Genomic DNA, 26,385 nt, shown 5'->3' with positions numbered 1-26,385 from the left:
GTTATTTTCGGGCACCAGAAGAAAGATCAGCTTTGATTATGAATGCCTGAGATGGCAAGGTACTGGAACCAAAACCTAACGCCCCAACACACCCTAAACATTGTACGTAGACCGCGTGGGAAAGACAAAGTAGACACAATTTTATGCATAACAACTTCTTTAATACTGTGAAAAGCGTCGTTTCGGAATAGATCCTTATACCGTTGTCAAGCAAGACTGAATGAGGGACATAGTACAGATAATATATACACGTAGGAAAGGGGTCGTTCTTGATTTTAACACTTCAGTGAAAGGTCGACAAATCGCTACGAGACATTGGTGTTGTTGATTTTCATTATCCACAGTAACACGAAAACTCTCTAATCTTGCATTAATGCATATGTGTGATTGGTTGCGCGTCGTCTACAACGTGGTGTACGCCTATGGGAATATTGGCATGCTTTATGCATGCTGGTAGAACTCAAACAACCAATCAAATCGCTGTCCACTTGTGCCACAGAAGTTCAAGTTACTGACCAGACGATTAGATATCATCTGCATACAGCTAATCTGAATGCTCGGCGACCAAGTGTTGAACCACCGTTATAAAGATTAATCAACACATTCTAGCCAGACGCCAATGGTGTGTGGAGCGTTGAAACTGGGCCAATCCCCAATGGTCTCGTGTAATGTCTTCAGATGAATCCATCTGTGTCGTATGAGCGCCATGCTGGTCCACTTATTAACGCTCTTGCCTACCGTGCACGTATCGCAACTGACCTCCAGCAGCAATGCTGAACATCACCAGTATTCAATTGCCAGCCACGAGTCTTGACCTTTCCCACAAATAGTACGTCTGGAACATGATCGGAAGACGTGTACGCCGACGTCAAAGGCCATCCCCTACGTCAGCGAACTGGGTCAGGCACTCAAAAGCAGTGGACAAGACTTTCTCAAATTGTCGTTAGGGGACTACTTCGGACCATGCCACGCCGTATAAACGAATGTTTGACGAATCGTTGGGGCATGAACCTTTTTTGATCAAATCATCTCAAAGGTTCGTGACATTTTGACTACACATCCCTGCCGCCTATCTTGGTTGTTTGCACCCATTCAATACACCGCCAACATGTTCTGATGACCACCATGTTCCTGTTTAATATCCATCCTTTTACCATCACTCCATTCCTTTTTGTATTTCTGAAATCATCTGTTATTTTCGAAAATCCCCTACTCTTTTTTGGCGAGTATATACATGTATACCAAACTAAAACGCTATCCAAGTCTGGTTACATTGTATCCATATACTTAGAGACATTGATTTAAATGGTCGCGTCGTACAAAGCAGTATTATCTAGATGGTGGATGGTATGTAGCAGCATTAAAGCTCGTAATATTATTCACAGTGATACTTTTGTGTAAACGCACTGGACCCGGAAACAAAGAAATCTTGCAAGATTTGTGAACTAATGCTAGTATTCACTTGCAGTCAATTTAGGATTGTTGCAAAACGGCCTCAAACGTCAAGACGGACACAACAAAAACGTCATCACAAATACATAAACAAAAGTCAAAATGGCCTCAGATAAAAAGTCAAAATGGCCTCAGGTAAAAAGTCAAAATGGCCATTATGATAATAAATAAACATCCAATGTGAGCAGGACGTGTACAGAGTACATGGTAGAGAGGTTGTAATTACAAAGTAATCTCTTTGTGATCTCTTCCAGTAGCATGGTAGATAGGTTGTAATTACAAAGTAATCTCTTTGTGATCTCTTCCAGTAGCATGGTAGAGAGGTTGTTATTACAAAGTAATCTCTTTGAAATCTCTTCCAGTAGCGTTCACTTGTTGTTTTAACCATTCTCATCAAATTACTTTGTTATTTGTAATGACCGGTGTACCAATATGTTGAAAACATGAATAAACTTGGATCCTAAAGAGGAAACATTTCATTTTCTGTATTTCAAACTAATTCATTCGTATAATGATATATAAGATACAGAAGTTTGTCACTGCAAGAAATTATCCTCGCAGTCTGGAGACAAGTACAAAGAAGGAGACATCACACCATCCGAGCTATTGAACATCTGTGCCTCCAACGATATACCACCGCTATAATCTGTTGGATCAAGAACCGTCTGATCAGTAGTGCTGAGTGAGTTAGAATCAAGAACTATGCCCCATCGTAGTGTCACCACCACCAGGGTTAATGTGATTCCTTGTTGTATGTACAAAGTATAACATGTATGTGACATAATAACTGTGTTTGTCTTTAATTTGTGTGTGGCTGTTTTGAATTTACCTTTTGCGGTCATTCAGGCATGAAGCCACTTTGACCTGCTCCCTTCCATTTCGATCGCAAATACGAATATGCTCATTACAAAACTTTGTATTTATTTAACAACTACCTGGAAAATCTCACAAGAGAAAATAAACACAATCCCCATCGGTAAATACAAATTAATACGTTTTGTCGTTACAGTCTGTGATTGTCAATATAGATTTGAAGATAGCTCTGCATGTATTTGAACGTTTCATTTGAGGGTCTACTTGAACGCGTGTTCAGAAACTACTTAAACAGCAAGGTCTTTCAAAGTCATTTAAGTTTCTGTCGATCGTCACTCTCATCAAAGTGTTACGACGTTGTTGCAAATAATCGCAATAATGAATGTGCCTGAGCAACAAATAATCAATACCTACTGCAGAGACTCAACAGCAGTTTGGAACCACTTGTGATGTCAGAGTCACTGGAATGATGAATACGACACTAGTCCAGTCGATACATAGATTTACCTCCACGCTGACGGTCTTTCTAGTACAACGTTAGTAATGTTGGCTACAAGACTACTTACCTGTGTACTGCTTGAAGTATGCCGCTTCTCCGTCTACAAGTGTTACCTTGTGAATCAAACAGGTGAGTAAATACCCATATTAATCTTCATAGGACATTTTGTATATATGGTGGTTGTGTTATGCCGCGATAATTATGATATACATATATCTATTTCCATTAAGTGGAGGGATTGGCAAGCAATCATATTTTGTCTTTGGAAGGCATTGAGATGAATCGGGTGAATGAATGTCGTGCAATGCAATGAGCATATATGTATATGTACAGGCAAGGACAACAAAATAATAAGATAACAAAAGGTGGAAAATAACAAAGGGTACAAACTAACAAGGGAAGCCAACAGATGATTGGCGCTGATAGGTGATTAGGAATAGACAATGGAAGCCAAAACTTTACAGTAATTAGACCCCTTAACACCAGACTCAAAGAACATCGGACCTCTGTTAACAAACTCGATCCTGAAATCCGCTATTTCCGAACACAGTACTTAAGTTATCATAGATAAGTAATAGATAACGGACACTGGGCAAACGGGAGGCCAGGGAAATTAGCACTGATAGGTGAAAGAAAGGACATAACAAAGGGCAAAATGCAGCCAGCTTGGTAATTAGCCCTGACAAAGATCAAAGCAATAGGCAGATAGGTTCCCTGGTCATGGTTCATGGCTGGCTGGTGTCTCATGATGTCAATGGCTTCTTGTAGTTTTCTTTGTAGCCAGTTGTTAGAGTTGTTGGTAGACAGGACATTGGAGGCTTCCCATACGATGTTTTGGTTTTGGTTCTTCGGGATGTGTTCGGAAATAGCAAATTTCAGGTCGATTTTGTAAACAGAGGTCAGTTGTTCTTTGAGTCTGGTCTAAGGGTTTCTCCAATGTACTGGTGGCCACAGTTTCAGGGTATCTGGTACATAGATTCTCGGGGATTTGGACTCTGACTTGACTTGTAGATGTGTCTTATTGGACTTGCCGCTAGAGAAGGTGACATCTATGTTGGTTTTGTTCTTGATGAGGAGGGAAATCTGATGAGTGACAGGGCCTTGGTAGGGTATGGTGATTCTGATGGGCGATGGGCTGGTTTGAGCCTGGGGTCGGAGTTCTTGAGGGTCTTGCGGATGGTTTTGGAGACTAGGTGGGCAACCGTCTTTAAAGTTCTCCGGAAGAGCGTTCCACAGTTCAATCGTACTGGGAAGAAACCAGTTTGCATACCTCTTGGTACTACAATTGTTATCATCGGGGACTTGAGCTGAATTTAGTTCACTGAGGTATTCAGGTGCAATACCGGTATTGATACTGTAAAAGGTCTTCATTTTGAAACTGTATCTTCTTTCGAAACGTGTTTCATTATAAAGTTTCAGAACATAATAAAATCATACTAAATTAAAGAAAAAGAATTTGTTTGAAATTTTTGGGCCACGAGTTTCAATCTTTACCCCTCTAAATTGCAAAAGGACATTTCTTAAATGTTCGCATCACTATTAAGAAGCAGTATATCTGCACTTGTAGGCAGCAGACGTAATTCTAAATTAACAAATCGTTTTCAGTTTTACCAAAATCACCACACTGATGTATCATTGGATTGTTTGATTCATCGTTAGATTGTCTGCTCAAGACTCGACTGTTTACAGGCCGCTGTCGTATGGCAGGAGTACTGCTGTAACAACAAACAAACACGTACTTTTTATATAAATTGTGGAAATGGCGGGTGCTGCTAGAAGTGCAGGACACCCGTGAAGATTCGGGGTAGAATTGGTCTTCAGCAACCCATGTTTGTCGGAAATGGCGACTATGCTTGTCGTAAGAGGCGACTAATGGGATCGGGTGGTCAGGCTCGCTGACATGGTTGAAGCATGTCACTGATCCCAATTGCGGCGATCGATGCTCATGATATCAATCACTGTATTGTCTGGTCCAGATTTGATTATTTACAGGCCGCCGTCATATAGCCGGAATATTGCTGATTAGGGCGTAAAACAACAAACCAACATGCTTATCTTTTTCGCGAACACCTGGTGTCAAAACTGATTTTCAGTTATCCGTTTATATAATTTTTACAGCTCTTCTCCTTTTACGCCCAATGGAATCTGTTTCGCGGGAAAATCGATTATTCCCTGGCTTATTCTATAATTACTTTCTTTCCTTATTACATGCTTTTCTTTTCTACTATCCTTATTCGATTTTTCTTATTTTGGAGTCAAATGCTTTGCAATGTGTTTCCTGCGCTCCTGGCTTTGTTCCAAACTGGGTCGGATTCTTACCTGCTTTAAATACATTCACATAATAAGAGTTTCACTGAAAATAATCATAAAATGCCGTTAAAATACAACATGTTCGGTGGTTGTAACGAATCGATTTGCTACCACTCACACGATTTGATCTGCTGATTGAATGCGATCTCATAATATCTCGCGGTAATTTGTTTTCATGGTATCAAAATGTCTGAAGCAGACATGGCAGCTGTCATCTGCTGCGCGATATTGTGTGAAGAAGACGACAATGCCAAAGCGAAGAAAAAGAGAAGCTGTTGTACGAAAGACTGGATTCTCCGCCGCGACAAGCCCGGAGCATACAACAACCTATTTGAAGAATCAGAAATTGAGGATGAATTACAACTTTTTTCGCCGTAAATGCAGCATTCCTCATATCTCTTTTGGAATAACCCGTGCTTGAGACATTCCACAGGGTTTCGTGACTCAGATAGCGCACCACAAAACGCTCGGTTTCCTCTCTTGAAAAGTCGAGGCGTGGTTTCTTCGCAGCACGTGACTCCAAAAAGCAAATTGATTGGCCGCGCCACATCGAACTTGCCGAACAGCTGTAACAGACTCTACCCACTCGCTACACAATCGATGCGGATTCGAGAGGCCGATTGGTCCCTTTTGTCGAATTCGATTAATCACTCAGACGATACGACTCGGTCGAATTCGGCATTTCGATTCGAGGTGGCGACCCATGTGAGTCGTCCTTAATGTGAGTCGACGCCATATTGTCAACAAATTGTGTCAAGGTCCGTTTCGCATGTGGTAACTCGGCCCCCGTTTCTGTCGATGGTACACGCGACACAAACATAATACAGCTACTGAAAATATCAACATAACTTCTACAATGATGCCAGCAATACCTTTTTGCATTTGGGTTAACCGCTTATGGATACAATGTGCTGTATAGTTTAATTTTGTTTTTCCTTTCATTGAAACTGTGATAATGGCGCTAGGATTGGTTTGCTGAAATAATATTTTCCGTGAGTCTAATGTACATGGTACATGCTGTGATTGTACAAGATAACTGATTTATTTCATCTAATTAAACATCTAACCTCTACTACTCCGAAGAAAGCAAAGTTTGTTCTATCATGACACTTGGCAAGGAAGGTGATGGCTTTGGTTTTCCAAAGGATTCCAAAGCATTCCAAATATCAGATTATTAATGGTCACTATGGCCACTATTATGCTAATCTGCTCAGGCAACTGCGTCATAATACTAAGGCTCTAAGAGGTGAAGAACTTACCGAAGGTGTGTTGTTCCACCAGTAAACTGTGGCTTTGAACACATTGAACATCCTCCTTACTCCTTACTCACCACATGTGACACATATATATAAAGCACAGTAAAGTTCTAACTCTCAGGCACAATATGGTAATAATTAGATAAGTGGAGTAAGATTGAATACAGTTTTAGTAGGCTATTAGCAGATGCATCAAGGGTGTGATATGTTTGCTTTTTTTATTTGTGTTCAATCTTACTCCACTTATTTAATTATTACTATATATGTATATGTGTGTGTGTGTGTGTCATTTGAATATGATGTAATGTTCCAGGTGTGTGTGTGTGTGTGTGTGTGTGTGTGTGTGTGTGTGTGTGTGTGTGTGTGTGTGTGTGTGTGTGTGTGTGTGTGTGTGTGTGTGTGTGTGTGTGTCCTTTGAATATTTGAATATGGTGTAATGTTCCAGGTGGGTGTGTATGGGTGGGTGGGTGTGTGTGTGTGTGTGTGTGTGTGTGTGTCCTTTGAATATTTGAATATGGTGTAATGTTCCAGGTGGGTGTGTATGTGTGTGTGGGTGGGTGGGTGGGTGGGTGCGTCCTTTGGATATTTGAATATGGTGTAATGGTCCAGGTGTGTGTGTGTGTGTGTGTGTGTGTGTGTGTGTGTGTGTGTGTGTGTGTGTGTGTGTGTGTGTGTGTGTGTTATTTGAATATGGTGTAATGTTCCAGGTGTGTGTGTGTGTCTCCTTTCGATATTTGAATATGGTGTAATGTTCCAGGTGTGTGTGTGTGTGTGTGTGTGTGTGTGTGTGTGTGTGTGTGTGTGTGTGTGTGTGTCCTTTGGATATTTGAATATGGTGTATTGTTCCAGGTGCCACTTCCTACTGTTTCATTGTCCTCTACAAATGGCCACTTAACATTTTCAGCATTGACGCTAATGGACTTAATGTTTAGTACGGCTTTGGAGACACATTAACGGTGATAACTGCATATGGGCCATCCGGTGATCAGCAACATGACTCTAAAACGAAGAGGTTCCGAGTCAGTATTGATCAGCAACTGCTGGTCTGTGTCTGAGAGGATTCCTATTAACAGATGACATCTGGAGGACGACAAGCAGAAAGGCATCAGGCCACGGTGCCCAACGTTAACGTGCGACGTCAATGTCACAACTCATCGAACATATTAATGGTGTTTTCACACGGCAGCACTGTTGTGCCCTTTAACGGCTTTCGGCTGATATCCTTGTGTGCAATTGTGTGTGTATTATAATATTACTCCGAATACACATGTGTCATATACCGTGCCCATCATATACAACACTTTACATTGGTATATTAACAATTTTTATAATAATTAAATAAAGCTACAAAACCCTTTACATAGCCAATAGAAATCTCTGCATAAAGAAGAGTCGATTGTACGATTCCGACTATATCATGAGCATGTGTTTATGAATTACTGTGAAATAGAATTGACACCAGGTGTTCGCGAGGAATGCGATATCCAACGGTATTTCATCATATTTACAGTAAAGGTAAAATCCATGTGGACGTGGCGTATATTTTAAACAAATAGGTTGCGATTCGCAAACGTATTTAATCCTATTTACTATGTATGTGGAAATCATTTAGATATTGCGTATCTTTTAAGCTCGTGTGGGGATTCCAGGTAAGAATTTGTCTCTAAAACCTGCACTGGTCGTTAATGGATTTGGTGGTAAGGCTCGGTGACATGGTTGATGGTGTGTCAACGGACCCCGACGTCGTGCATCGTTGCTCATAATATCAATCACTGGAGTGTCTGATCCAGACTCCATTAGGTACAGGCCGCCGTCATGGAGTAGATATGATGCTGAGCCCTGCGTTAAACAACAAACAAACAAACAAAACAAATGCGTATATTTTCAGAACCAATTCACAATAACTGGTCGACTGCTATTGCTTCCGGAATCATCCAGCAGCTGGGTTGGACGTCCGTGACCATCATCACTGATCATGACACAGGTACACAAGATATATCTCTGTATCATATTAATGGGTTACTCTTTCGAGGATTTTACATAGTCATGATCACTCACCACATATTTGTTTGAGTTTGGAGGTCATTTTTTAAATTTTCTTGCGAACATTGACCTTTTGCATTGACCTTTTGCAGTGTCCAATGCTGTGTTGACTGTGAGAGTTGGCTTGAACGCCACCCAGTACAGGTTACACACATCCAAATGTTTTCCCATAGACTTCTATAGTAACGTTATAAAAAAAACAACAATAACTAAGCATTCAACAGCTATTACCTGTACGAGTGTGCACAGTTTGGCCTTCGAGCAGCAATAAAAACAAAAAAATGACTAGCTTAGCCAGCTCCTTTCCCGAGTACAGAAAGCACCAAATGTCACCTATTTGAAAATAGCTGTGGTGACATTCAGCATAAGGCATCATGTTGAAAAAGACAGTACTAAATATAGAAAAACATGGTCAGTTTTAATAACTGGGTGGATGTACATTTAAAAGACATAAAGATCTTACACAATATCCTCCAATCACAGCCTGCAGATATCTCTAGATCTGCACTGAAGGCGAAAACCGCACTGTCCCAACTGGTTCTGATTTGGTGCAGTAGAACCTGTATGTGTATGCACCGGCATGTCATGTCACTGTTGAAATAAAGTCCTGGTCTTTGTCGGTTACCACCTGAGAGAAACCAGCACATGGGTTCTGTGAGACCAAAGATCAACGTTTGAGCCGAATCATTTGATCCCAAGTGAGACATACATGGGAATCAACGTTGACTGTGGATATGCTCACGTGGGTTTATTTGTACATTGCAGAAGCGGGGGTGTCTCAACTTCTCGAATCCACTGACGTCATACTCTACGCCAATCTTCGTGTGGGTCCCGAAACAACTCGGGCATTTCTCAAAGGCAATCTGAAGCACGTGCAGCTGCTGAAGTCGCGCCATCGCAACTACCTCGTGATCTGTGGCCGAATCTGCATCACCGAAGTCATCGATGTGGTTAGTCAATTGGCTTTCAGGGATTCTACTCATACCTTGGCGCCCCGTCGATATTCCTGGTTAGAATAGCTCCCCATTACATAACGTGTTTGTCGTAAGGAGCGACTTGGTGGATCAGGTGATTCGCTGTGCAGAGTTGCGTTCCTTGGGCACGCCAGAAACCTATGATTGTGGGTTCGAATACCGTTTCGCCCCGATTATGTTTCTAGGTTTGTCAGTTTCATCGAAGTGGTAAACGTCTAAGACCTGCATCACTTCGGTCTTTCCTCCCACATTAAGCTGACACGCCGTGATATAACTTGAATACTGTTAAAAGCGGCGTTATACCCAACTCACTCACTCACACTCGAGATGACTACTGTTTGGTACGTTACTAAACTGGAGAACAAAAGAAACTAAACCTCTTTGATGATGTAATCAGTGTTTGATTTTCACTTGAAAAAATCAAGTTATCCAAAACATTAACTAAAGTGGCTCTTAGTCAGCACTCAAAGAATACTCGTAACTTATTTTTGTATTTAAATATAATTTGATTTACTTATTTTTGAAAATCAGTAAATTTGCTTTTTTCAGCACAATATTTCAAACATGGTAGGGTTCGTGTTCTTGCAAATTAATTTCTTATCCAATTTTCATTAAAAAGAATTTTTTTGTTACACACAATTACCCAGCCACAGATTACTTTTTACAAAATGTTGCATCAATGAGTGATGGTTAAATAGACATATTGAATTTGACAACAGTTCTTTAAAGTTTCAATTACTTAAAATACCAACTCGGTATACTTTATTTTGTCCTTCAGTTTACCTGATTCGTTAAGCCAGATGCAGTAAACTACGGTTATAACGAACTCAAAGGGACTACTAGGTTTAATTCGTTATAACCGTAGTTCGTTATAAGCATATATGCAGCATAACTACAGCAAATAGTCGGGACTAAGAAGTAAGTTCGTTATATACGTCAGTTCGTTATAAGCGTGTTCGTTATAACCGTAGTTTACTGGATGTATAATCCGGCATACGTCACTGAGAGATTTTATTCTGGAAACGATGTAACCTTTACATTAACTACAATTAACTACGGTTATAATGAACCCAAAAGGATAACTAATTTCGTTATAACCGTAGTTCGTTATAAGCATATGTACAACATATATACAGCAAATGGCCTGAACCAAAAAATAGATTCGTTATATCCACCAGTTCGTGGATACATAATTTCCTCCATATAGATGTATCACATGCAAAATTTACAACCAAAGTGGCTGCAAGGTTACCAGTCACATTGTCATCTCACCCTACCGGGGACCCATTCAATGATGAATTGTCATGATTTGTTCTACCTTTCCTATTGGTTTACAGGTTAACAATCTTGACGCGGAGTCATGCCATATAACTTATACACGCCGTCAATCAAGATGGCTGGTTATGGAGTCACCTTATATGGCGTCGTCTGACGGATTTCCAGATCTGATGTCATTGGGGAATCAACTGGATAATCTCGCTGTAATGGTGGGTATGGATTCGCTCACGAGCATCATTAAAGTCAGAAATATAAATTGAAAGTGAAACTTAAAGTCCCTTTGAGGATCCCTGTTCAGAATAGACCCAGGTGGTGGCTGTCTGTTGTAAGCGAGTAAGTTGGGTTAAACGCTGCTTTGAACAGTATTCCAGTCATATCACGGCGGGTCAGCTTAATGTGGGAAGAAAGCCCGAAGTGATGCAGGTCTTAGATGTTTACCACTTCGGTGAAACCCACGAGCACGGGTATGGTGCTGACAAACCTGGAGTGAGTGAGTGAGTGAGTATGGTTTAACGCCGCTTTAAGCAATATTCCGGCAATATCACGACGGGAGACAAACCTGGAAACATCATCTCGACGAACCGGGATGCGAACCCACAGGCATACGTTTCAGGCGTGCCGTTTCAGTACCGTTATTGTGTTCACCGGATTTTCAGTACCGTTATTGTGTTCACCGGATTTTCAGTACCGTTTTTGTGTTCACATCGGATTTTCAGTACCGTCATTGTGTTCACCGCACTGTCAGTACCGTTATTGTGTTCACTGGATTTTCAGTACCGTTATTGTGTTCACCGGATTTTCAGTACCGTTATTGTGTTCACCGGATTTTCAGTACCGTTTTTGTGTTCCCATCGGATTTTCAGTACCGTCATTGTGTTCACCGCACTGTCAGTACCGTTATTGTGTTCACTGGATTTTCAGTACCGTTATTGTGTTCACCGGATTTTCAGTACCGTCATTCAGTTCACACCGCATTTTCAGTACCGTCATTGTGTTCACCGGATTTTCAGTACCGTTATTGGGTTCACCGGATTTTGAGTACCGTTATTGTGTTCACCGGATTTTCAGTACCGTTGTGCTCACCGGATTTTTAGTACCGTTATCGTGAACACCGGATTTTCAGTACCGGTATTGTGTTCACTGGATTTTCAGTACCGTTATTGTGTTCACTGGATTTTCAGTACCGTTATTGTACTTACTGGATTTTCAGTACCGTTATTGTACTTACTGGATTTTCAGTACCGTTATTGTGTTCACACCGGATTTTCAGTACCGTTATTGTGTTCACCGGATTTTAAACAAAGTAGTTGTGTTCACTGGATTGTCAGTACCGTTATTGTGCTCACTGGATTGTGCTCACTGGATTTTCACACCGTTATTGTGTTCACTGGATTGTCATTACCGTTATTGTGTTCACTGGATTTTTCACACCGTTCTGGTGTTCACTGGATTTTTCACACCGTTATTGTGTTCACTGGATTTTGTCACACCGTTATTGTGTTCACTGGATTTTGTCACACCGTTATTGTGCCCACTGGATTCTCCGCATCGTTATTGGGCTTACTGAATGTGCAGTACCGTTATTGTGTTCACTGGATTTTAAACACAGTTGTTGTGTTCACTGGATTGTCATTACCGTTATTGTGTTCACTGGATTTTTCACACCGTTCTGGTGTTCACTGGATTTTTCACACCGTTATTGTGTTCACTGGATTTTGTCACACCGTTATTGTGCCCACTGGATTCTCCGCATCGTTATTGGGCTTACTGAATGTGCAGTACCGTTATTGTGTTCACTGGATTTTAAACACAGTTGTTGTGTTCACTGGATTTTCATTACCGTTATTGTGTTCACTGGATTTTTCTCACCGTTATTGTGGTCACTGGATTTAAACACAGTAGTGGTGTTCAATGGATTGTCATTACCGTTATTGTGATCACTGGATTGTCGGTACCGTTGTTGTGTTCTCTGAATTGTCAGTACCGTTATTGTGGTCCCTGGATTGTCGGTACCGTTATTGTCTCCAGTCCACATACGTTTGATACAATGTTCAGTATAACACACTATAGACAGTTATACAACATACATATGTTAGAAAGTAACAGTCTCGATTATCCGCCAAATCAGATTCTATAAAGCGTAACCAAACACCAGGTAACAGGCAAAATAGCGGTAACGATTGTGTAAATGGATCACTGAAAAGAAGCGACGACAACGTCACTTTATAGCAGGTATGTTGCAAATCAAACATTTGATGGTATGAATGATGCCCGTCAAGGCCCATTAGTAGATTTGTATGTGACAGCGGTTGACAAATAAAATAGCGATTAATCTAATAACGACAAGTGCCAATCTAATTTACAAAATCGAGGAAGAAAAATCTACAAGGCTTGGTAAATGACAAACACTTTGAGACCTGTGAAGATCCGGGGTAGAATAGGTTTTCAGCAACTCATTCTTGCCATAAGAGGCGACAGTGTTTGTCGTAAAAGGCGACTAACGGTATCGAGTGGTCAGGTTCGCTGACTTTGTTGATGCATGTCGTCGTATCTCAATTGCGTAAATCGATGCTCATGATGTCAATCACTGGATTGTCCTATCCAGATTCGATTATTTACAATCTTCAAAAACAAGAAACGCACAGGTAGATTTTTAGTAAATATATTGTAAAGTCGATATATTTAATTTAATATCATAGATACAAATTTGAAATTTTGGAGCTCGATAGTCACGTTCTGCGCCATTCTGCATTTAACGCGTTGGCCAGTTATAGGAGTGGGTGCGGCGTGTTCTGACGTTGACGTACACGTCGATTGATTTCATCCCAGAGGTGTTCGGTTGGGTTGATATCTGGAGATCTCGTCCCTTTGGCGGTCAATGATTGAAAGAAGGTTAGGTTGAAGAATTTGATTCATGTAGCAATTTGCTATCAAATTTCCCTGAACCACAACCAAGTCAGATCCCTCCTCAAACCAGGGATGAGTCCTGCGGTCACCGTAGCTGCGGCATTGCGATGACGTAGGTGGAACAGTCGAATGTAGCGATCCTGTGCAGGGGTAGTAAATCCTGGTCGGTCGGTTCTCGGACGGTCTGCAGTGGAATTCAACTGTGTGTATCGGGCCCCAAAATGGTGCTGTGGTGGACGTTTAAGTGGCGTGAACAGAAGACTGCGATTCCCCTCTTTGGATACGATGAGTCTCGGCATTTTCGAACATGAATAATTTTGACAATTGAATGACAACTTATTGGCTTATTTACCTGAAAATCCAGTGAACACAATAACGGTACTGACAATCCAGAGAACACAATAACGGTACAGACAATCCAGTGAACACAATAACGGTACTGACAATCCAGAGAACACAATAACGGTACTGACAATACAGTGAACACAATAACGGTACTGACAATCAAGGGAACACAATAACGGTACAGACAATCCAGTGAACACAATAACGGTACTGACATTAAAGGGAACACAATAACGATACTGACAATCCAGGAATCCAGTGAAGACAATAACGGTACAGACAATCCAGTGAACACAATAACGGTACTGACAATCCAGTGAACACAATAACGATACTGACAATCCAGGAATCCAGTGAAGACAATAACGGTACTGACAATCCAGTGAACACAATAATGGTACAGACAATCAAGGGAACACAATAACGATACTGACAATCAAGGGAACACAATAACGATACTGACAATCCAGGAATCCAGTGAACACAATAACGGTACAGACAATCCAGTGAACACAATAACGGTACTGACAATACAGTGAACACAATAACGGTACAGACAATCCAGTGAACACAATAACGGTACTGACAATCCAGGAATCCAGTGAACACAATAACGGTACTGACAATCCAGGAATCCAGTGAACACAATAACGGTATTGACAATCCAGTGAACACAATAACGGTATAGACAATCCAATGAACACAATAACGGTACTGACAATCCAGTGAACACAATAATGGTACAGACAATCCAGTGAACACAGTAACGGTATTGACAATCCAGGGAACACAATAACGGTACAGACAATCCAATGAACACAATAACGATACTGACAATCCAGTGAACATAATAACGGTACTGACAATATAGGGAACACAATAACGATACTGACAATCAAGGGAACACAATAACGGTACTGACAATCCAGTGAACACAATAACGGTACAGACAATCCAGTGAACACATAACGGTACTGACAATCAAGTGAACACATAACGGTACTGACAATCCAGTGAACACAATAACGGTACTTACAATCTAGGGAACACAATAACGGTACTTACAATCTAGGGAACACAATAACGGTACAGACAATCCAGTGAACACAATAACGGTGCAGACAATCCAGTGAACACAATAACGATACTGACAATCCAGTGAACACAATAACGATACTGACAATCTAGGGAACACAATAACGGTACTTACAATCTAGGGAACACAATAACGGTACAGACAATCCAATGAACACAATAACGATACTGACAATCCAGTGAACATAATAACGGTACTGACAATCTAGGGAACACAATAACGATACTGACAATCTAGGGAACACAATAACGGTACAGACAATCCAGTGAACACATAACGGTACTGACAGTCTAGGGAACACATTAACGGTACAGACAATCCAGTGAACACAATAACGATACTGACAATCCAGTGAACACAATAACGGTACTGACAATCTAGGGAACACAATAACGGTACTTACAATCTAGGGAACACAATAACGGTACAGACAATCCAGTGAACACAATAATGGTACTGACAATCCAGTGAACACAATAACGGTACAGACAATCCAGTTAATACAATAACGGTACAGACAATCCAGTGAACACAATAACGGTACTGACAATCCAGTGAACACAATAACGGTACTGACAATCCAGTGAACACAATAACGGTACAGACAATCCAGTGAACACAATAACGGTACTGACAATCCAGTGAACACAATAACGGCACAGACAATCCAGTGAACACAATAACGGTACTGACAATCCAGAGAACACAATAACGGTACAGACAATCCAGTGAACACAATAACGGTACTGACAATCTAGGGAACACAATAACGGTACAGACAATCCAGTGAACACAATAACGGTACAGCCAATCCAGTGAACACAATAACGGTACTGACAATCCAGTGAACACAATAACGGTACTGACAATCTAGGGAACACAATAACGGTACAGACAATCCAGTGAACAAAATAACGGCACAGACAATCCAGTGAACACAATAACGATACTGACAATCCAGAGAACACAATAACGGTACAGACAATCCAGTGAAGACAATAACGGTACAGACAATCCAGTGAACACAATAACGGTACTGACAATCCACTGAACACAATAACGGTACTGACAATCCACAATAAACGTATTGGCAATCCAGGGAACATTATAATGGTACTGACAATCAACTGATAACCAATCCATATTTTCATAGATGGAAGTAAAATATTGTTTAAACTAAAAAGGAGACTGGTTATTCTCTGGCATTGTCCTTTGATATGGCTGAATATAGCTGCTGACCCGCGGACGGTAGCTGGGCGGTCTTCAAGTGATGGAACATTGTTTTACACACCAATCGGCAAATACATGAAGACGGCCTGTAAACAATCGTGTAGAACCAGACAGGTGTGCAATAACATGACAGGGAGCAACGAGAGGCCACCAGTTCCACAAAAGTGGATTACCCCTTGAATATACACATGATTTTCCTAGTTTATGATGCAGACTCCAAATCACCTCAGCAAATAGATGGAAATGGGATTATTTATTTTTGTCTTTGTGCTGCCAGAACCACACAGCGGATAATATTGAGGTGAACACGCTGATGTGGGTCCCTAGGGGGCGACAGTGGCGCCAGGTCAACATGAAGACGTGCAGGGAAAAGTGCTCCCTGGCTGCTCAAATATTCCCCAACAGCGTTACGGGCTATAATGGGCGACAGTTAACTGTTGCATTGATGGAGGTAATGTACATACACGTTTGGAATGAATGTGTACGGTTAATTTCGAATGAAAGGTTGTGCTTGTAAAGAGCGGACGAGCAAAATCTATTGAGTGAGTATTGTTTTACGCGGATTGGAGCAATATTCCAGCAATATCACGGCAAGGGAAACCAGAAATGTACCACATTGTATCTGTGTGGGAAGGCGAACCCGGATCTTCAGCGTGACGAGCGAACGTTTCGACCACTAGGCTAGCCAACGGCCCGCCGAATCTGTATTGATGTGACCACCCTCTTCCTGAGTGCAGAAAAACATAATTAAAAACTTATAAGGTATAAAATTTTATTTTGGCAGGATATTTGATATTTAAATGCAAACTTCGGACTTTTAACATGTTTGAACTGCCTGTATATCTTTCATACTTATGAAAACATGATTATGTTGTAAAGAGTTAAGTCATCCTCATCATACATCAGGTTAATTTACGAGTCTATCATTATCATCAAAATCGATGCAACAATAGCTGAATACCTCCATTACCACACTGTCAGAGACATGTACAAACATTTCTTGTCGTCAACATGGACGTGGCTAACTACTTGATACCCCATCAATATGTACACCGAGTCAACGCCCCGGAGCTTCCACTTCACATGTCGACCTGGCAATAGTTCGCTGATGTACACAGACAATGGCTCAATTTATCCTCAGGAACAAGACCGCCTCCGTGGTCTAATGGTAGAGCGTCCGCCCGGAGAGCGGAAGGTCCGGGATTCGATCCCCAGCCGCATCATACCAAAAGACGTTAAAAGATGGCACTTGTTGTTACCCTGTCTGGTGCTCGGCATTAAGGGGCTAAAACAAGGACTGGTTGGCTCGGAGTCAGTATACTGTGTATGAATTGGGTATTCATGTTAAACTGCGGCATGGTATCTCATTGTACAAGCAGCCACACACGCACACACGTGCATGCACGTCGCTATATAAGTGCAATAATCTTGGACGCGACGTTAAACCCGATTTCACCTCATCGCACCTCCTCAGGAACAAACTACGTATTGACTTGTATTGGATGATAGCAGACTGTGCATGCTATATCCTCTAAAATCCAAAATAGTAACTAATAAACGGTGATTATTATGTAATACATGACACAACGTATGCAAATTGTCGTTTTATCCCATTATTTGGATATTAAGAGTGAGTTTGTTTTTTTAGCAATAGTCATTCCAGGGGAAACACAAAATGGGCTTCACTAATTGTTCCATGTAGGGAATCGAACAATTCAAGCATGTCATTATGAGTGAGTGAGTGAGTGAGTTGGGTTTAACGCCGCTTTCCAGTTATATCACGGCGTGTCAGCTAAATGTGGGAGGAAAGTCCGAAGTGATGCAGGTCTCAGACGTTTACCACTTCGGTGAAACCCTCGAGCACGGGTATGGTGCAGCCAAACCTAGAAACATAATTAGGGCGAACCGGGATTCGAACCCACAATCATTGGTTTCTGGCGTCCCAAGGAACGCAACTCTGCACAGCGAATCGCGGCGCCTTAGACGACTGGGCCACCCGTGCCCCAAATGTCAATATGAACTTGTATGATTATGTTTTCAGTGGAGACAGTTCATCATAAAGTCAGAGAGTAACGGGTCAACCATCTACAAAGGCCACTGTATAGACCTGCTGGACATAATGGCCTACCTGCTTAATTTCACGTATGTCACCGCTTTTGGTTTCAAATGCAAACCCACTGGAAAATGGTATATTATTTGAATTATCAAAAAGAATATTTTTGTTTCTTTATATGTAGCCATTTGAAATAGCACGCGCAAATTTGTTTATACCTTTGACCGAGACTGACCACAGCGAGGGGAGTTTCTGGACTAGGAGGTGTCAAGAAGGGATTCTATAGACTTGAGAAATATAACCCTATAAATATTCACACTTGCACTGTTATATAGTTCAAACTGAGTAACTTTAAATCTTGTTATTATATTATGAGTTATCCGATTGAGGAACATGATAAACCAAGTGATGAAGAATGCATTAGATTCAAAATGTTATTCTTTTCTGCCATATCCTAAGTGAGATATTAGTATCACATGAGCAATGTCCTGACATCACTTGTGCAGCATTATGACTCTATCCTGTCCGGGACGGTGATGTGTGTGTATTCCACGGCATCGTTCACATCAACACAACAATATCTCTTTCCAGATACGTCTTAGTGGAACCTCCTGACAGACGCTGGGGTGTGGAGATCGACGGCCACTGGGACGGTATCGTACGTCAGCTCATCGACAGGGTACGTGGAAGACCTAGTACATTTGTGTAATGAGTGTCCCATAAGTGAACACTAGAGCTATCAACATAAAGCGGAATAAGCCCAAGAGGCCGTCGGATGAACTTGTTGTTCAACCTGGTATCCTGAAATCTCCGAGGTATTTCGCGAAGTAGATGGGATTTGTAAAATCTTCATTGTTCATTCAAAGAATTTTTTATTCATCACCAACATTATTTCACCATTGCCAAGGCAATGTCTTTCTCGGACACCTGATACCATCACTCATATTCAGTGACCCAGTCATAAATGTTTCCCCGTTATGTATTTATGCACAAATGGAATCTGATAATTGAGGGTGATTATACGCTTCGCGTTGACGTTATATAAATATTTTATTATCGAGGACCAAGCAGGGTCATTATTATACAGTCCTTTGATGCTCTTTCTTTGAATTATCAGGAAGTGGATTTTACGGTTGCTCCCCTGGCGATGTCCTCAGAACGGCAGCGCGTGATCGACTTCCTTTCCACGCCTATCTCATATGAGTATTCTGACGTAGCGTTTAGACGGCTCGACCAGACCGTGTCAAAATGGCGTCTCTTACTGGACTTGTTTCACCCCAAGGTCTACTTATGCCTGGCGGTAGCACTAGTCACAGTGAGCTCAATCTTGGCCTACATCGTGCACCGGACTGAAGGAAGGACACATGGTGTTGTGATGTCTTTTGCTGTTTCATTGTGGCATATGTACGCATGTATGTGTCAGAGAGGTAATTAACATGGTGACCATAAAATATGATAGATTAGATTAGATATAGTTACACAGTTTCAGAGAGACAGACAGAGACACAGATAGAGAGCACATTCACATAACAATCAATATCAGCACAAACACATCACAATCACCATCAGCACAGACACATAACAATCACTATCAGCACAGACACATCACAATCACCATCAGCACAGACACACCACAATCACTATCAGCACAGACACATAACAATCACCAGCAGCACAGAAACATAACAATCACCAGCAGCACAGACACATAACAATCACCAGCAGCACAGACACATAACAATCACCAGCAGCACAGACACGTTACAATCACCAGCAGCACAGACACATCACAATCACTATCAACACAGCGGAAAGATGAACAAGCATATTCGTGTCAACAAAGACAGGCAGCGTGAAATCACTTTCATACGAAGGTGCACCAGTCGTAGATGTTGACTTTGTCAAACGTTCTCTGATTGGACTATTGACATGTGCGATAGTCCAGTCATATTGAGCACAGGAAAGTTGGATTGGTGTGACAAAGGTGGGAACAAGACTTTGATAAAAAGGCTAGTGGACGCTCTTGCCTGGGGAAGATGTATCAGCACAGGCACATCACAATCACCATCAGTCACACAGAACACACTGTGAAATGTTGTCCAATTATGTCTTCTTGTTTTTACCTTTTTGGTGAACGTTGTTCTGATTCTCTTCTTGTGAATGAACGTTGTTATCATTCCCCCCTCCTGTAGGTGGCCGTCGTTATCTCAATGAGACTTCACTCCCTAATCCTGTAGGTGGACGTCGTTCTCTCAATAAGACTTTACATCTCTTCCCCTGTAGGTGGACGTCGTTATCTCAATAAGACTTCACTCCCCAATCCTGTAGGTGGACGTCGTTATCTCAATAAGACTTCACGTTTCTGTTCCTGTAGGTGGACGTCGTTACCTCAATAAGACTTCACGTTTCTGCTACTGTAGGTGGACGTCGTTACCTCAATAAGACTTCACTCCTCCTGCAGGTTAACGTTATCTCAATAAGACTTCACGTTTCTCCTCCTACAAGTGAACGTAATCTCAATAAGACTTCACATTTCTCCTTCTACAAGTGAATGTAATCTCAATAAGACTTCACATTTCTCTTCCTGCAGGTTAATGTCGTTATCTCAATAAGACTTCACGTTTCTCCTCCTACAAGTGAACGTTATCTTAATAAGACTGCACTCCCCCCTCCTACAAGTGAATGTTATCTCAATAAGACTTCACTCCCCCCTCCTACAAGTGAATGTTATCTTAATAAGACTTCACTCCCCCCTCCTACAAGTGAACGTTATCTCAATAAGACTTCACTCCCCCCTCCTACAAGTGAATGTTATCTCAATAAGACTTCACTTCCCCCTCCTACAAGTGAATGTTAACTGAATAAGACTTCACTCCCCCCTCCTACAAGTGAATGTTATCTTAATAAGACTTCACTTCCCCCTCCTACAAGTGAATGTTAACTTAATAAGACTTCACTCCCCCCTCCTACAAGTGAATGTTATCTCAAAAAGACTTCACTCCCCCCTCCTACAAGTGAACATTATCTCAATAAGACTTCACTCCCCCCTCCTACAAGTGAATGTTATCTTAATAAGACTTTACTCCCCCTCCTACAAGTGAATGTTATCTCAATAAGACTGCACCCCCCTCCCCTCCTACAAATGAATGTTATCTCAATAAAACTGCACCCCCCCCCCCCCCCCTCCTACAAGTGAATGTTATCTCAATAAGACTTCACTCCCCCCTCTACTACAAGTGAATGTTAACTTAATAAGACTTCACTCCCCCCTCCTACAAGTGAATGTTATCTCAATAAGACTTCACACACACACACACCCCCCCCCCTCTCCTACAAGTGAACGTTAACTTAATAATACTTCACTCCCCCTCCTACAAGTGAATGTTAACTTAATAAGACTTCACTTCCCCCTCCTACAAGTGAATGTTATCTTAATAAGACTTCACTCCCCCCTCCTACAAGTGAATGTTAACTTAATAAGACTTCACTCCCCCTCCTACAAGTGAATGTTAACTTAATAAGACTTCACTTCCCCCTCCTACAAGTGAATGTTATCTTAATAAGACTTCACTTCCCCCTCCTACAAGTGAATGTTATCTCAATAAGACTTCACTCCCCCCTCCTACAAGTGAATGTTATCTCAATAAGACTTCACGTTTCTCCTCCTGCAGGTGGACTTATTCCCCGAACGGGGTCCGGGCGGATGTTGGTCTCATCGTGGTGCTTGTTCTCTGTGATCATGGCGTCAATCTTCAGCGGTAAACTCATAGCTACTCTTGCTGTCCCTAAAACGCCTACTCCCTTCCATTCCCTCACAGAGTTGTTGGACAGTGAGCAGTACACGTTGGGGATCGTTGGGGGAGAAGCCCATCAGCAGTTTATATCGGTAACGTTTACATTGATAGACTCATTGGAGTAACCAAGATATCAAAGCGTTCGCCCGTCAAGCCGAAAGCTGAGGTTCGAATCCTCACATGGCTACGTATACAAACTGTGAAACAATTTCTACACTACTGTTAGTGTTGGTTGGTTGGTTGGTTGTTTAACGCCGCACTCCACCGCAATATTCCAGTCTGGACCTGACAATCCAATTAATATCATGAGCATAGATCCACGCTATTGGGATACGATGACATGCATTAACCAAGTCACCAAGCCTGACCACCCGATCCCGTTAGTCGCCTCTTACGACAAGCACGGGTTGCTGAAGACCGGATACAGTATATTTCATCATGGGCGGCAGTAATGATCGCTTTTTGGACAGTCCCCAAAACTACACTCTGTCAAAGGAGATTTCAGAAACCGGCTGACCTTTCTAAAAGGATGGAGAGGGTGGTTCAAGCATAAAGATGGATCAGCAACCATTGATAAACCCCAATCAAATTACCATACTTGCAGCAGATGTTTCTTTAGATTCGGGGTAGATTCAGCAACCCATACATGCCGTAGAAGGCCATTATGCTTGGCGTAGGAGGCGAATAACCGGATCGGGTGAACTGGATAGGTGACTTAGTTAATGCATGTCATCGTATCCAAATTGTGTAGACCGATGTTCATGACATCAATCAATGGACTGTCTGGTCCAGACTCGATTATTTATGGATCGCCGTCATATAGCTGGAATATTTCTGAAACAAAACAAAACATGCTAGTGTTCTAGACATATACACATCACCCCTTGTGGAATATGTAGCACCAGTTGTATCTGTCTCAGGAATCCACAGATGATGTCCTCTTGAGGTTGTGGCACACGATCATGAAGCACAACAAGACCGACCCTTCAGTAACAAGTAGTAACGTTTCCAAACACATGGATCGGGTGTTACTCGGCGAGTATGCCTTGGTTTACACTCGGTATAAAGAGGAGACGCCATGGAGCTGTGATGTGGACTTCCTAGGACAAAAGATAGCGGTCTTCACTGCAAGTCTGGCCATGCCGAAAAACTCCCCGATTGCTTCAGATTTTAATAAGTTGTAAGTAAAGTACGAACGTACAAAACGAACATATTTCTTAGACATTTTTTCTGGATTTAGTTTATATGCAGCAGAATCATTAGTCGAATAAAACGCACAAGGTGCTGCTAGGTACGAGATGAGGCAGCATTTAAAGACGGCTATAAATCTATGACAAGTGTTTGTGAGAGCTACACAACTAACACGTGTGGTATTAATGACATTGTATTTCAGTACATGGCGTCAAAGCAGAGACCCTTTTGCAACATTTAGCCGGAGAATTGATTTTCAAACATCAGTGATGAATCTACACATTGCATTGAATGTCTCACTGTCATACGATCGAAGGATGGCATGGATACACACAAAGCCTTATTTGGAATGGTTGTCTATATTCGATATCGTCAATACCGCTGTCCACGCGTTGATATGGAATATTTACGCTAATAGATATTTTCAATGGCGTCAGTTCACTAAGCTTCGACTTCCTATGGTGTGACTTGATTTTCTGGTCCAAAGTTAGAGTGTCTGATTTGTTTACAGGCCGCCTTCTTATGGCAGGAGTACGTACAGCTGTGCCGCGTCAGGCAACAAACAAACACTTACTTTTTATGCAAATTGTGTGAGTGGCGGGTTCTGCCGGTGGGCCAGGACATGCCGAATTGAACTCTTTTCGTGAACACCTGGTGTCGTAACCTATTTTCAATTATCTATTGACATAATTATCACCGCTAGTTTGTCTTTTACGCCAATTGGAATCTGTTTCGGTGTATGCTCGAGATTAGTTGAAAGGGTTTGTCCGTTTATTTGTAGCTGGTCTGTTACATGGTACTTATTCCACAGCAATCATGTAGTGTTCTATCATAATATTTAGACCGGAACGCTGTAATATTTAGATATTTACGAGTGAATATTGACGTACTTCTGTACGATTTCTGGTTGATGAAGGTCTCACAAATAGTAGAAATAGTAAAAGTTATGTCATGATCCGACCTCACAAAATTTATTTATGCCCATGGACCTGACAAATATCTTTGTAGAGTTGTGTCCCCTAGCCGTGCAAGGATACACTGGTGATGCATTCGATTTTGTTTGTTTGTTCTTGAACACTGCACACAGCAATATTCCAGCTATATGATGGCGGTCTGTAAATAATCGAGTCTGGACAAGATAATCCAGTGATTGACATGATGAGTATCAATCTACGCAATTGGGATGCAAACCAACTCAACGAGCCTGACCACCAGACCCCGTTAGTCGCCTCTTATGACAAGCATGGGTTGCTGAAAATCGATTCTAACCCGGATCTTCACGGGACTTAGGCTTTCATGTCACATATTCTTACAACTATGAAACTTGGTCTTTCAACGATAAATCCACAGCATGCATCAAATCAGTGAATATCTGCGGCCTGTCTCACTGCTGACATTGCTCCAATATTGTTTAAGGTGAGGTGAAATTGGGTTTAACGTCGCGTCCAAGATTATTGCACTTATATAGTGACATGCATGCACGTGTATGTGTGGCTGCTTGTACTAGACCGGACTGATGCCGATTTATAGTGCTAGCTCACTGAGATACCATGCCGCAGTTTAACATGAATACCCCACTCAGACACAGTATACTGACTCCGAGCCGACCAGTCCTTGTTTTAGCCCCTTAATGCCGAGCGCCAGACAGGGTAACAACAAGTACAATCTTTTAACGTCTTTTTGTATGACGCGGCCGGGGATCAAACCCCGGACTTTCCGCTCTCCGGGCGGACGCTCTACCACAAGACCACGGCGGTCCCAATACTGTTTAAACGAGCGTTACACCCACTTCACTCACTTCAGGGGTTTTGGGGTAGTCTCGTGTTTCGCTTATAACGCCGGAGGCCTGGGTTCGATTCCGTACGTGGGTACAATGTTTGAAGCTCATTTCTGGTGTCCCCCGTCATAATATTGCTGTAATTCTGCTAAAAGCGGCATAAACTCCAACTCACTCAATCACCTTCATTTCAGGTTAATGATTCTAACAGACCGAGGCATTCTACAGAAGCTGGAGGATAAATGGTTGTCAGCAAGTAGCACATGTGCCACAACAACGTCACGCACTCGGCCAGTCACGGAACAGGACCTTCAGAGCGCTTTCTATACCCTCATAATAGGCATCGTATCAGCCTTTGTTGTGCTGGGCATAGAACTATTGTATGTACGTATTGTCAAGGCTTCCTAGAGCTCATCCATCAACCAACCCATGCTTGTGTACGGAATATTTTCACAGGGACTCTTGACGATTTGAATGCGTGTGTGTGTATGTTTATATATTTTCGATCTATACGAAAGTAAAGGCTTTTGTTGTTTCGGCACATAGCAGGGGAATGGAAATCGCTTGTTGTTTTTCCTTAAAGGAACTGTTTGGTCCCACCTTCATATATCGACTTAGTATATCGTTTTGTAGAGTATTTCAAAGCTAATATTAAAAGCCCCGTTTTACGATGCGATCTTAGCACTACGATTGAAGAGCGGGAATACTGCTCGTCCTTGCGCTCAGATGGCTTTGTAGGAAAGGGCAAAAGTATCTGTTAACGAACGAGTTTAACGCCCGTCTGAATGATTGAGGTAGTAGAGGCTTTCCACCTTAAATATATCGGTAGTCACTGAAACAAGCCACTGTGATATCTTATAAAGGTGGCAGTGGTTGAATGGTCTTATTTCAAATCGGGTTGGAACGCCTCCGTGGTAGAGCGTCCGCCCGGAGAGGAGTGGAGGGCCGGGGTTCGATCACCATACCAAAAGACGTTAAAAGATAGTACTTGTTTTTACCCTGTCTGGCGCTTGGCATTAAGGGTCTAAAACGAGGACTGTGTCTGATTGGGATATTCATGCTAAACTGCGTCATGGTATCTCAGCGAGCTAGCACTATAAATCGGCATCTGCCCGGACTAGTACAAGCAGCCACACAAACACACACACGTACATACACGTCGCTATATAAGTGCAATAATCTTAGACGCGACGTTAAACCCCATTTCACCTCACCTCACCTCATAAACAATACACCAAAGGGTTATTGGTTATACCATTGATACCGATATACCATATACTGTCTCAGATCATCTGCCTAAGTATCCTTCTGTGTATAACAAATGACTGTCCTAAAAAAACATATGATGGATATAAGCTCAATTGGAA

At 41.8% G+C, this 26,385-nt stretch overlaps 1 protein-coding gene across 1 annotated transcript; it reads left to right on the top strand.

Annotated features, from left to right (window-relative positions):
* The first annotated feature begins 5,260 nt into the window (after positions 1 to 5,260).
* Positions 5,261 to 23,234, top strand: LOC139443790 (glutamate receptor ionotropic, kainate 3-like). Its single transcript, XM_071224707.1, has 10 exons — positions 5,261 to 5,351; positions 8,466 to 8,555; positions 9,139 to 9,323; positions 16,481 to 16,654; positions 18,245 to 18,345; positions 18,848 to 18,935; positions 19,374 to 19,571; positions 20,847 to 20,934; positions 21,928 to 22,142; positions 22,971 to 23,234. Exons 1-10 carry the CDS (start codon positions 5,261 to 5,263, stop codon positions 23,232 to 23,234), a joined length of 1,494 nt encoding a protein of 497 aa, XP_071080808.1.
* Positions 23,235 to 26,385: the final 3,151 nt, after the last annotated feature.

This window comes from Haliotis cracherodii, unplaced genomic scaffold (genome assembly GCF_022045235.1).
Source record: "Haliotis cracherodii isolate W230 unplaced genomic scaffold, xgHalCrac1.p SCAF_5, whole genome shotgun sequence".
Taxonomy (NCBI): Eukaryota; Metazoa; Mollusca; class Gastropoda; order Lepetellida; family Haliotidae; genus Haliotis; species Haliotis cracherodii.
Note: the sequence above shows the minus strand (reverse complement) of the source record. Positions and strands in the feature narration are given on the sequence as shown.